This window comes from Typopeltis vanoorti, chromosome 5 (assembly GCF_054136105.1).
Source record: "Typopeltis vanoorti isolate ZY-2024b chromosome 5, IOZ_Tvanoo_1.0, whole genome shotgun sequence".
NCBI lineage: Eukaryota > Metazoa > Arthropoda > Arachnida > Uropygi > Thelyphonidae > Typopeltis > Typopeltis vanoorti.
Genome location: NC_143553.1, coordinates 107,370,506 through 107,383,728, shown reverse-complemented (window position 1 = coordinate 107,383,728; position 13,223 = coordinate 107,370,506). Strand labels below are relative to the sequence as shown.

At 35.7% G+C, this 13,223-nt stretch overlaps 1 protein-coding gene across 2 annotated transcripts in view; it reads right to left on the bottom strand.

Annotated features, from left to right (window-relative positions):
* Dis3 (exosome complex exonuclease RRP44-like protein Dis3) overlaps positions 1 to 13,223 on the bottom strand; it is a 310,868-nt gene that overhangs the window by 169,319 nt on the left and 128,326 nt on the right. For both annotated transcript variants that reach the window (XM_090392656.1, XM_090392657.1), the window contains exon 8: positions 8,011 to 8,148. In XM_090392656.1, coding sequence (XP_090248782.1) covers positions 8,011 to 8,148 — 138 coding nt within the window. The remainder of the gene's footprint in view (positions 1 to 8,010; positions 8,149 to 13,223) is intronic.

Sequence of the window (13,223 nt, the reverse complement as noted above, 5' to 3'; positions counted from 1 at the left end):
AAGAGTATAGAAAATTAATATCAAGGTGTCAAGATATTCTGGAGGTTGTTGAAGAAGCTCAGAAATGGAGGAAAGAGTGCTGTAAAAGGAATTAGAGATGATAAAGGTGATATGAAAACAGGAGAAAAAGATACTGTTGAAGTATGGAGTAATTACTTTGAAAAATTGCTAAATGAAACAAGCAGTATGACAGCACAGTGGTAAAAAACTCTGACTTAATGCAGTCAGGAATACATATCCATAAAGCCATCAAAAGCCTGAAATGTGGAAAAGATAGCAGGAGTAGATGATATTCGACCAGAAATGCTCAATATGGAGGTATAACAGTCTTACAGTGGCTGCACTGCATAGTTCAGAAGGCCTGGACAGAGGGACGAATTCCCGATGATTGGAGTAGAGCTCTAATAGTACCCATATATAAAAAGGGAAATAAAACTGAATGTGAGAATTACAGAGGTATTTCCCTACTTAGTGTTCCTGGCAAGATCTATGCAAGTACTCTTGAGAAACGGTTGAGAAGAATTGTGGAAGAAAAGCTTGGTGAATAACAATCTGGATTCAGGCTAAATAGAGGCTGTCAGGATCAGATCTTCACTTTACGACAAATAGTCGAGAAAGCATGGGAATATAACAAAGATCTGTATTTAAGTATTTTCGATCTGGAAAAGGCATATGACAAGGTGCCAAGAGAGAAGCTATTCAATACGCTACAATTATATAGTGTCAATGGGGCATTATATCAGGCAATACTTAGTCTTTATTTGAGTTGTAAGTCAGCAGTTAGAATTGAAGGAAGTACAAGAAGATGATTTAATGTTAAATCTGGTGTGAGACAAAGATGTACATTATTCCCTCTGTTATTCATTATCTATATGGATCACATTATGAAGGAAAGTGGTATTAAACATGATATCAGAATTGGAGATGTTAATGTCAGCTCTTTGCTTTATGCGGACAATGTTATACTTCTAAATAAATCTGCTACAAGTTTGCAAGATTCCCTGACTAAATTGAATAACTGTTGTAATAGATATGGTATGAAGGGCAGCAGTGGTGCACTCAGGATTTAACCTTGGGGGGGGAGCCAAGTTGAGTATCGATCACTGCAGATGTTCAGTCATACGACCTATGACTGAACATCTGCAGTGATCGCTAATTCACAAGTAGTATAGAAATAGAAGACATGACACAGCATAAAAAAAAAAAAAAAAAAGAATTTTAATTAGGAAAAGATTTTTGGAAAGCTTTCTAGTGTTTTTTCCTTTTCTTTGGGTGGTGCCTGGGTCCCTTCCCCCCCCCCCCTCTGTGTATGCCACTGAAGGTCAGCATTAAAAAGACAAAGACAATGAAAATAGGCAGAAACATTTAAAGTATCAACTGTATTGTGAATGGAGAACCTATAGAACAAGTAAAACATTTCAGCTACTTAGGCACAATTTTTAGTGAAGATAGTAAATTAAATATGGAAATAGAGAACAGAATCAACAAAGTTGGTATGGTAGGAAGTCAACTGAATAAATCTTTCTGGAATAAGAGAGAAATTAGTCAAAACACTAAATTAGCTGTATACAAGACAGTATTCAAGCCAATTTTAACTTATGAATCTGAGAGCTGGGTCAGAAGAAAAGCACTTGATCAAAGACTAGAGACCGCAGATATGAGAATCCTGAGAAAGATTAGAGGCATGAAAAGATGGCATCAATGGTAATACCATATTAAAAACAAGGATATTAGGAAAGAACTTGACATTGTCAGCATCCAGAAATGCATTAGCAGAGCTAATCTCAGCTGGTATGGTTAATTAAACAGAATGGGAGAGGAAGGATTAACAAAACAAGTGTTCTCTAACAGGTTGGCAGGTAAACGACCCAGATGAAGATCAAGATACAGGTGGATTGATATAGTAAAAAGTGCCTTAGAAGATAGAAATATAAGATCTGATAATGTTGGAGTCTTGACAGGTAACAGACTGATTTGGATGAAAATTGTAGATAAGAAGTTAGTAATGATGTAATTGTTCATCATTACAGGATATGATGTAGTACTATCATATCCTGTACACCCCTTGAGGGTATATATATCAGGAATTTGATGATGATGAAATATTGGAAGTATTAATTAAAATTATTGTAATTAATACTCAGTATACATCGTAATTGCCTCAAAAATAATAGTTATGAACAGCCAATGTATAAGTCTTTCTACCAGAATTAATCTGTTGGAATTGTAGCTGTTAGATCATTTGGGTGCTGTATATGGTTTAGTATTATGGATGCCTAGTTGGAATGGGCAATGGAAAAGTTTGTGAATGTAACTGTCAGTGTGCTTGTAGGTTCACTGTATAAATCTGTATACTATAAAAGAAATGTCTATTGTTATTCTCTTTTTTTCATGGGTGGATTCTTGGGTGTAGACTGCTGAGGTGGAGGAATACAACTTATGTGTCTGGGATATGAGGCCAAATTGAGAACATATATCAATAACTTAAATATATATGTTTTTAAGTCTTCTATCTAGCCGTGACAGGCAAATGAGCTTAACACAAAAGGGAAGGTAGGATCTGTCAAGAGAGCATATTTAACAAAATCGTTTATTTCCCTTGCTGGTCTTGTGAAAATTTAATTTTAAGCAATGCAGATACTATGATCAATTTTGACATTACTTCTCTCTCTCTATGTGGCTTAAATTTATTCATATGTTCTCAATTTGGTCTCATAGCCCAGACACATTCCTCTTCCACTTCAACAACTAAAACCGAAGTCCATTTCACAATGGAAGAGAATAACAATAGTCTGGCTTGTCTAGACACTTTAACTTAATAACATCTTCCTAAAGGTGATCGTTCTTTTACAGTACACAGAAAAACCTACAGAGATATGGCAGATGTATTTACTACCTTTCCCATCACCCTTACATTCCTCACTGCTGAACTTTATCATATCACATGCTATCTGGTGGCTATAATTTCAACAGAATCAACAAAATACATACTCCCTACTTTGTCTTTATCCAAGATCCTCTCAAAGCATTGTTATCACCATCCCCTACATTAGAACACAATCTCTATATTGTTTTCAAACCTACATTTGAAACTGGCTATCCTTCTCAACTCTCTAAAGAAAGACTCCTTTCTTTCTCTCTCAGTTCCTGAAAGTTAGCCTACTATAGGGATTGGAAAGTTGTCTAACATCCATTTGGAAGACCGAAATCCACTCACTATCACAATTATGAACAGATCCACCAGACCATGCTTGGACACCACCCAATGGAAGCAAGTTTAAATGTGAAAGGCTTTTCTAGAATCTGTAGTTGCCCTTAAAACCAAATTTAAATAAATATGATTATGAGAAAGGAAACTTTTAATTCTTATGCAATCCATAAAACATTTACACTAAACTAAGAGTAGGATATCTATATTAACATTCAGGTATCCCACAAATCAAAAATAAAAAAAAATGAAATTACAGTTAAGAAGTTAATAATATGTTTATTTCGGAAAGCAAGATTTTGAGATGTTATTTTTATCTTTGTTACTGAAGTTTTGCTTAGATATAAATTTATTTATATCTAAGCAAGACTTCATGAATTCTGCTCGTTCCTCCAGTGTGAAATGCAACTTCATTGTTGTTTCAAGAACAACCTATATTGAAACCAGAAATGGCAGTGCATAATGACTGATTGGAGCAGATATTGCATTGTATTTACTGGAATATAATTCACTTTTTTCCCCAAAATTAAAGTTAAAAAATCGTGGTGCAAGATATATGTGGGGATTTTCAGAAACTAACGTTTTTCAGAAAAAAAAAAAAAAAAAAAAAAAAAAAAAAAAAAAAAAAAAAAAACTAAATCAACATTGATAATTCCTTAGATTAATAAATCTTCAGTATTTATTATAATTTATAATTGCTCACATTATAAATTATAATAAATTTATAAAATGAAACCAAATTTATAAAATGAATGCATTTAAATTTTATTTATCAACGCTATTTACATGATTGACTGCTCACCTTCATCACGTGATATATTGAATCTTTAGCGACAATGCTTCTGTAATTATATTAAAACAAACAGTCATCTACTCAAATAGCTATCTTCTCTCCCATCCAGGGCATTACAGATGCCGGTTTTTAAAAAAAAACTCTTGGCAATTATTTCTGGTAAAATCATGTCCCAAGCTCTCAAAATCCAGTAGCACAACAGATCCTTGCCGGAGTCAAGATATAGTCAGTGGCTGCCATCCACTCAGTGTAGAACCTAAACCTCACCTCATTCACTGCTCTACCCCTGCAATCCAAGATCAAGTAGAAGTCAATGCTCTCACTCCCACATTTCCTCTATGGTTGCTTCCATCTCTATGGATATGATTGGTGTGGTATTAACAAAAGATCACACGACTCAATGACAAAGGCAAGTCGACAATTGTTAAGTTGAAATGCTGATTCTCTTCAAGAGAATTCCAAAATATCTGAAACTGTCATAACAACATCATTATCTATTTCTTAAAGTTCTAAACTTTTTTCATGTGCGAGGCATATGCAAAACTTTTTTAACTTCTTTTTTCATAAAGTAAAATCAGGGTGTGAGATATACACAAGGGCAAGTTATGTTCAAGTAAATAAGGTATTTCCAACCATGTGCAATAGTGAAAAGAATGGATATCACTAAGCATTCAGCTGTTTGGTGGAATGAAAAAACAGTAGAAGAGGAATTATGGAGTTTTCTCTGTTTTCACTACATGAAGACCAAATAAAAGTTAAATGTAAGATAGGTTCATTGTAGTTATTAACCCACATAGGATTTATGCAATTAAAACTGAAGGAAACTTTATTGCTCTCCAGTTCATACAGAAATGAGTCCATAAAGTTGTCATGACATTGTTTTATTTAGAATTCCCAGTCTGAAGAGTGATTTGAAGTTGTTGATATAGTTTTAATTATTTCTTTACTGCTGATATTATTTTAGTAATTTATTCACTGAGATATGCTGTAACTTTCACACAAAAAGTGAATCGACTAACAAAATAATATCAACAGCAAAGAAATAATTAAAATCATATCAACAACTTCAAATCACTCTTCAGACTGGAAATCCTAAATAAAACAATGTTATGACTTACAAACTTTACTGGACCCATTTCTGTATGAACTGGAGAGCAATAAAATTTCCATCAGTTTAACTGAATTGGATGAAAATAAGATATACTGTATTCAGTGTTCATGATTCGAATGAAGGAAGAATTTAATTGACTTATGTTGCTGTTATATAGAAAGCAGTTTTTATGTTAGTTTTTCCATTTGTATGAATCCAAGGAATAAAAATTCTGCTGCAAGACTGAAATTTCAGAAGCTCTGTCCATAAAAGATAATGACTATTGCCTTATATCATTGAAAGGAAGCCAAGTAGATAAGCTGTTTTTATGTTGTGATCTGATGTATTTATTTGCATTTGCATAGTTAAGTTATAGTGATTTTGTGGTATATATTTGTGTTCTTTTTTTGTAAATTTTTCTTTTGGTTATAAAGGTGTCTGAAGACTCAAATCTCTCAATGAGTTTGATAGGTTAATTTAGAAGATAAAATGCATGTGATATCCAGGGATACGAATCTGTGTGCAAGTTGGATTTGTAGCTTAGAGTTTCAGATGTGTTCTTTTTATTTGGCTGTTAAGAGTTAAACCACTTAGAGTTGAGGGAAGATATTTATTAAGAGTGGAGTGCATATGACAGGACAGTAAGCACAAGAAAGAAAGTAAAAATGTACTCTCCTTTCTATAAGTGTCCACAGTGTTCTACCTAACTGGTACTCTAAGCTAAGTCTATTCAGTTCTACTTTATTTTGTATTTGCTTTTTATATACATATCAATAACCAAACTGAATTGTGGGATTAAGTGCACCATTCCAAACATACAAACAGTATTCTAAGAAAGGATGGATTTGGGATAACTAAAAATAGCATATAGAACAGAAAATAATTTAAAAAAAAAAAAAAAAGGAGAGGAAGCTATTCATGTGATGTATTTATGTCAGAAGTCTGGATGGAGGTAAATGTATCAGTCCAAGGACTGCCACATTTACCTCCAGACTTCTGAGGGAGTTCTGATCCAGTCTAGTGATTTATGTGTCACTGAAAGTAAGGGTATATAAGCTGAGATCTTTTTTGCAAGAGAAAAGGCAAGACTGTGATTTAGTGGAACTGAAGGTGACCAGATTGTCCAGTGTTTAAGGCACTAATTGCAGATGATCTTTAAGCTTGGAATGTCTGAGCACTGCATGGTTTGTTGAATGAGTATGAGTGGTGAATGAGAGTAAGCTATTGTATATTATTATTATTTTGTGACACCTCCAAAGAGTCTTAAAGACTCATCAAGGGAGGGAACCTACTCTAGAACTGTCTGTCTCCACCAGACATAGTTGTAGAGTAGATTCTAGGAATCTTGAGTTCTGCTAAACTCCTGTTTTGCACATAAGAGAAACAATATGTAAAAAAAAGAACACCTATAGAGAAAACTTGTTATCCAATTGCAGAGGATGGCAGGTAAACTGAAAGGTATTACTGAGCAGGCCCTCGAAGCCAGACACAACCAATTGCTCTGGAAATGTCAAGAGCAACAACATGTTATCTCCAAGTCTTTCCATAGCGGATATCATGAATCTCTTAGGCTCATCACCAGTGGGTGATGAGCCTAAGAAGTTAGCTGTGGATCTAGATTGGCAGAATCCATACTAGTGGTTGATGATTAACTAGTAGGCCTGAAGATAGTGAAATTGACTGTTAATGTCTCTCTCTCTTTTTATTTTATTTATTTTTTTTGGAATAGGTTGAATATGTGCTTTGCTTCCTGGCATGGGATAAGTGCCAGTTTGTGTATAATTTATGTTATATCTCAAGAGATGTCTTTATGTACTGGAGGAATTAAACAGTCATTTAATTATTTTCATTCCATTAAATAACATAAATTAATTAAACAACAACTTCATGCTTACCATACTTTGTCTCTATCACAAACAAACATTCATTGTATATAATGAATTGGTTTCTGATATACAAATTTATGCTACTGTGTAAATTCCCATAATGAAAATGAAATATTTACTTTTATAGTCACTGTTATTTCCTAAACAAATGGGTAGGCAGCAACATTATGTTCTGTACTCAAAATACTGTTCTACCCTTGGAAACTTATCCATGCTATGCAGTTTTTGGCTTATATCTCAAACTTTTGGACACAGCTCTGCTAAACTTTTTACAGCATCCATGTTTCACTATTATAAAACTATAGGCTATCAATTTACTTTATCTCATCTCATCTTCCTTTTTCCCTCTTTTACCTTGTGGTGTCAAGGGTTTATTAATCATCGGATCTCAAACCGTTCACAGGATAAGGTGGTCAAGCCCTACGCACCGGAGTATCCTATGTCTGTAGTGCTGAGTTCTCAAGGTCGGTTTGCCTGCTTTGCTGGATGAAAAACCCTACTGTCCAGACCAGCTAACTTGGCTATGGCTGAGGAAGATCCTTCAGATCCTCACGTCACCGAAGGGAATCGAACCTAGGACACTAGGTTTGATTCCCTTCCCCAGGCATATGGTTACAAAGTGCACAGCCACTAGGCTAATCGTGCAAACAATTTACTTTATTACTCTAGTTAATTAACAAGCAGAGATGGAACTTCATAAATTATGTAGAAGCGGAATGAAGAAAATTAGAATAAATTTAGGTCTCCATGCTTTACATTATGAAAGTATGAACAAAATAACTTATCATAATTATCTATTACAAAAAGAGATATCCCTCTGCATGTCTAACAAAAAACAAATAAATAAAAATATTTTTACAGTATATAGCAAACAGTGAACTTGGTCATTACAGCAAACTCTATTTACTGTAAGGAGTTGACTTACTGAAATTCTAGTAGATACACACACATAGCTATTTTGTTATGTATTATCTTTAGTTTTCAGAAAGGTTAATTTAGACAAATTTTATGGCTTAATAGCTGTGAAATTTACATTAGGATATCTTGAGTCACGAGGCCAACTATCAATGGAAACAATGATTCTTTGGTTGAGAAGACTTTCTGCTTGTCTTGTTTCAATTCGTATCTTAGGAATCTTGCGTTCTGAAGGCACAAACAAATGTCGAGTTGCCTAAAAAAATCAAAAATTTATATATATATACACACACATATATATATATTACATGTTATTAAAAATTCAGCTTATCTTAAAAAAATGAACAAAACATATATAAATATGTAAATGATCCAAAAGATGACATACAAATGGTAAAGACAACAGATGAATGAGACATGATGAGGAAAGGAAATCTTAAGCTACAGAATCAAAAAGGGGAGATTCAAGATAGGCATTCTCTGGCAAGGAATGTTGGATTGCAGAAAAGTACAATTACCAACCTTGTGGGAGAAGGTATCATATAAGGTGTAGTTTGGATGGTTAAGATCAACAGTGTGGCAGAGATTTTGGGTTTCACTCAAAATAACTAATAACTTTAACATATAATCAAGAAATACTGATGACAAATCAGGTCTGAAAAGACAAGGTGTACTATAAACCAAAAAAAAAAAGAATATTAGTTTGGCATTTAAACATTTATATTGCTAAGCATGAAAGATCAACTGGACTTTTTTATTATTTTTGTTATTCATGTCATCACTAAAGCACTTTCTCTATTACATCTGTTTATTGGGTAAGTTTAAATGTCTAGTATATATCCACCTTGCTTAATGAAAGCTTGAAATAACCAAAAACAACGTTAGGGCAGTCTTGGTTTACTTCTCCAAATTTCTGTCTCAACAGTAAAAAATGATTATTCTACAGACCAGATGGTAGATAGTATACTGGACTGAACTTAAACACTTCAGGAAGCTTCTAGATCACCAAGTAATCTCATCTTCCTTTTACCCTCTTTTACCTTGTGGTGTCGAGGGTTTATTAATCATTGGACTTCAAACTGTTCACAGGATAAGGTGGTCAGCCTTACGCCCCAATTTTGCGGGATGAAAAACCCCAGGATAAACTGAGGAAAAAACCCTACTGTCCACGTTCAAGACCGGCTAACTTGGCTATGGTTGATGAAGATCCATCAGTTCCTCACGTCACCGACGGGAATCGAACCTAGGACACTCCTTCCTCAGGGATATGGTTGCGAAGTGCACAGCCACTAGGCTAACCATGTGGACATCACCAAGTAATTTTGCTTTATATTCTGCCAAGACTGCCTGGGTGGAAGTTCAAGTAGTAATACATAGAGGCATGCTAAGGCCAAATTTACTGAGAAGTGGATAGAATATAGAATACATAGCAAAGAATATATGACTCAAATTCCATGTCCCTTTAAATTTTGACTTGCCTTGAACAACAATGATCACGAAAAGTCAAGAGGAGAGGAGAAAACAGATTGCATATGGAAAAGTGCAAGTTTCTGAAAAAATCTTTGAGATCTGCTTTAATCCATCTGATCCCAAGAATTTTTTTTTTTAAAAAGGCAATTTTTTTTCATATTATTTAGTTGAAAACATATCAAAATACTACACTATACTGACAGTTAAAAAAAAAGGAAGCATAATTAAAAAATATATATATGTGTACTCGTATGAGTACAACGGGCAGATCAGGTATCAAAATTAACAAACTGCTTAGCAGAGTGATGGCCAAAATACTTGATCATGGCTTCATCGATTGAGAGACGTTTGTTGAATATGCCAAACTGTTGAAATTTTTTATTTAGTTTATCCATTAGAGGTCTTATTTTATACATCATTTTATCGTTTTTATCTATTTGTGATTTATCGGCCAAATGTAGATATTTCTTGATTTCTTGAAAACGGTTCCTTGACATACTGTTGGCCACTGGGGGAACCAGGAGATCCTCATCTAAACACCAATAGTGACGCTCTCTTGGCAACTTGTGGTATCCACTCAAAAGTAGAATTGCGATAAATACCTTGATGTCTTCTTCAGTTACTTGAAATATATGATTATTGTTCTGCATAGCATACAAATTGGTCTGTTCAATAATAACAGTAATAATTTTTTTATTGATAAATCTTCCAAATATTTCAACTGGAGTTTTATTTTGGATTTGGTCCTCACAGAGCAATTCACACAACCATTCTCATCTTTATGTAGTAGCATGATGTTTGCAATTTCTATGTTACACTTCATTGGCTAGATTATTGTTTTTAGTCTTATGAATCAGATACATGCACCAAATGTATCACTGAAAGAATTCTTATGAGTATTATTATTATTACGGGCGACTCCGAGGAGTCCTTAGACTCATCGAGGGATGTACTAAACATCATGTCCATCACAACTATTCGACATTCACACAGTATCTAATCATACTTTGGCTTGAACTCATTCACTGTCATAGCGCTCACAACAGACTCTGGCAGCTTATTCCACTCATTCACCACTCTGAAAGTAAAAAACCCAGCTCTAACACTCTTACTAACCACACTCTTGCCCAGCTTCCATGGATGTCCTCTAGTCCTCCCACCACCAGTCCTGTTCTCAAAAATATTCTCTGAATTAATCCTATAGAAACCCTTCAGCAATTTTAATGTCTCAATCATATCTCCCCTTTTCCACCTATCAACCAATTTCTGCAACCCACAAATCTTCAACCTGTTTTCATAAGGTTCATTCCATAGACCTGCTATCATCTTGGTCACTCGTCTCTGGATCCTCTCCACCTCCTCCCCATCAAGAAGACACCTAAGTGACCATATCTGGGCACAGTAATCAAGATGGGGTCTTATCAAGGCTGGATACACAGGGACAATAACTTGCTTATCTCGTAAAAGTATTCTTCAGCATCCAAGTGATTTGATGAGCTGATTTAGCCACTTTTGCCAACTCCCTATCCACCAACACTCCCAAGTCCCTGGCCTCATCAATCTCCTGGAGTACAGTTCCACCAAAGTGGTATACTGCTGCTAATCTTTTCACCCCAAAATGCATAACCTTACATTTTGCCACATTAAATTGACATCCATTCTTCTTAGCCCATACCTCCAATCTATTCAAATCATCCTGCAAAATTTTGACATCTTCTGCATTCACTATTGCCCTACCCAACTTAGCATCATCAGCAAACAAATGAAATGTTCTTTTCAGATCCTTCCCTATATCATTAATGAACAAATTAAACAGCAGTGGTCCAAGAACAGAACCCTGTGGCTCACCACTAGTCACAGGTCATCTTTTGGACTCTACTCCTGAGTAAACTACTCTCTGGTATCTCTCCATCAACCACCCTCCTATCCACCTCACCAACTCTATATCCATTCCCATATGTTGCAGTTTACGGATTAGACTTCCATGTGTATCCTGTCAAAGGCCTTAGCCAGGTCGAGCAGTATCACTGTAAACCCATTACCCTTATCCAGTTCAGCCGTCACTGTGTTATAAAACCTGAGCAAGTTACTGAGGCATGATCTACCCTTCAGAAAACCATGCTGTCCCCCCATACAATATCTCATTTTCATCAATCCATTATTTTACCCTTGACTACTTTCTCCAAGACCTTGACAATGACTTCTGATATTCTAGTCAGCCGGTAATTTGCAACTGTAGTCTTGGATCCTCCTTTATGCAGTGGAACTATTTTCCCCCTCTTTCCACCCCTTCGGGACTAAACCAGACCCGAGACTCAGATTAAACAATAAGGTCAAGGGCACTGACAATTCTTTAGCCGCTTCACGTAAGACCCATGCTGATATACCGTCCAATCCCACAGATGTATTCACATTAAGGTTCTGTAATAGACTATTCACCTTCACTTCATCCACTCAATTCCCATATAAACTAATGGTTCCTTCATTCCTTCAACGTCACCACCTGGATGATATACTCTTGCAAAGTGCTCACTCAATAATTCCACTATATTGACTAATTCAGTAATCTCCCTACCATCGGCATTCCTTAAAATCATTCTGCCATGTACAGTTTTTCTTTTATTAGCAGCATATTGAAAGAACTGTTTGGGATTCTCTTTAGCTTGCATGGCTAATTTCCTTTCATAATCCATTTTTGCCTTTCTCACCACACTCGTTACCCTTCTGGACTGTGCTTTATACCGTTCATGTGCCTGCAGGTCACCTTTCTCCTTAAATTCCTTCCACAGTTGTTTCTTTTTTTGCAACTGAAGTTTCATGGTGTTATTCATCCATTTAACCCCTACTTGATTTACTATTCGGACTCTAGGTATACAGTCCGCCATAACCTCCTGCAAATGCTCCTTGACCACTTCCCATGCTATATCAACATCCAGCCCTTGCAGTTTTACATGCCATCGCACTGAACCAAGCAATCTCCTAAACTTGTCATACTTGCTAGCATGGTAATTCCACATGTACCCTGTCTTAACCGAAAATTTCACACATTTAGCCACCTCCCAGGTCAAGACCCTATGATCACTATCACCAATAGGTGTCAACATGGTCATATTCATTACAGTCAAATTCTCAGATGCTATTACTAAGTCAAGCACCCTCGAACCCCTAGTATTTTCAATTACATGCTGTCTCAGATAGTTATCTCTCAGTAACTGAATAAAATCCAGTTCCTTCTTCACATGTGTCCTCTCCTCCTTCCAATCAATGTTACCATAGTTGAAATCCCCCATAATAATTACCCTCCTTCCACTCATTTCATCAATTTGCATATGCATGCTATCTCCACCATCTATTCCATCACCTGGTCTATAGCAGCACCCAACTGTATATTTTGTTCCGTTAGTCTCAATCTCACACCAAAATGAGCTCCTTTCACTATCCTGCAATGCAACTTCTATTCTCCTTGGTTGCAGTTCATCAATAACACTCCCCCCCCCATTTTATTCTCTCTGTCACTATATCCTACACATTCTATCCCACTAACTATATCATCTTCTGTCAGCCATGTTTCACTAATGCCAATAACCTGTGGCCAGGAAGAGTCAACCAATGCCAAAAATTCTTCCTTCTTGTTTCTAATACTCCTGGCATCAGTATACATGAAATGCAGAGGTCCATTTGTCCCACCCCTATCTTGATGCATTATACTAACTATCCCATTCTGATTTCTTGTCCTTCGTACTGGCTCGGGCACATTATAAACATTCTTACACTCAACTGCCTCACTGATGTATACATATCCACTTCCTCCCCTCCTTAATAGTTCTATTTTCCCTGATTTTACACATCCACTCTCATTTC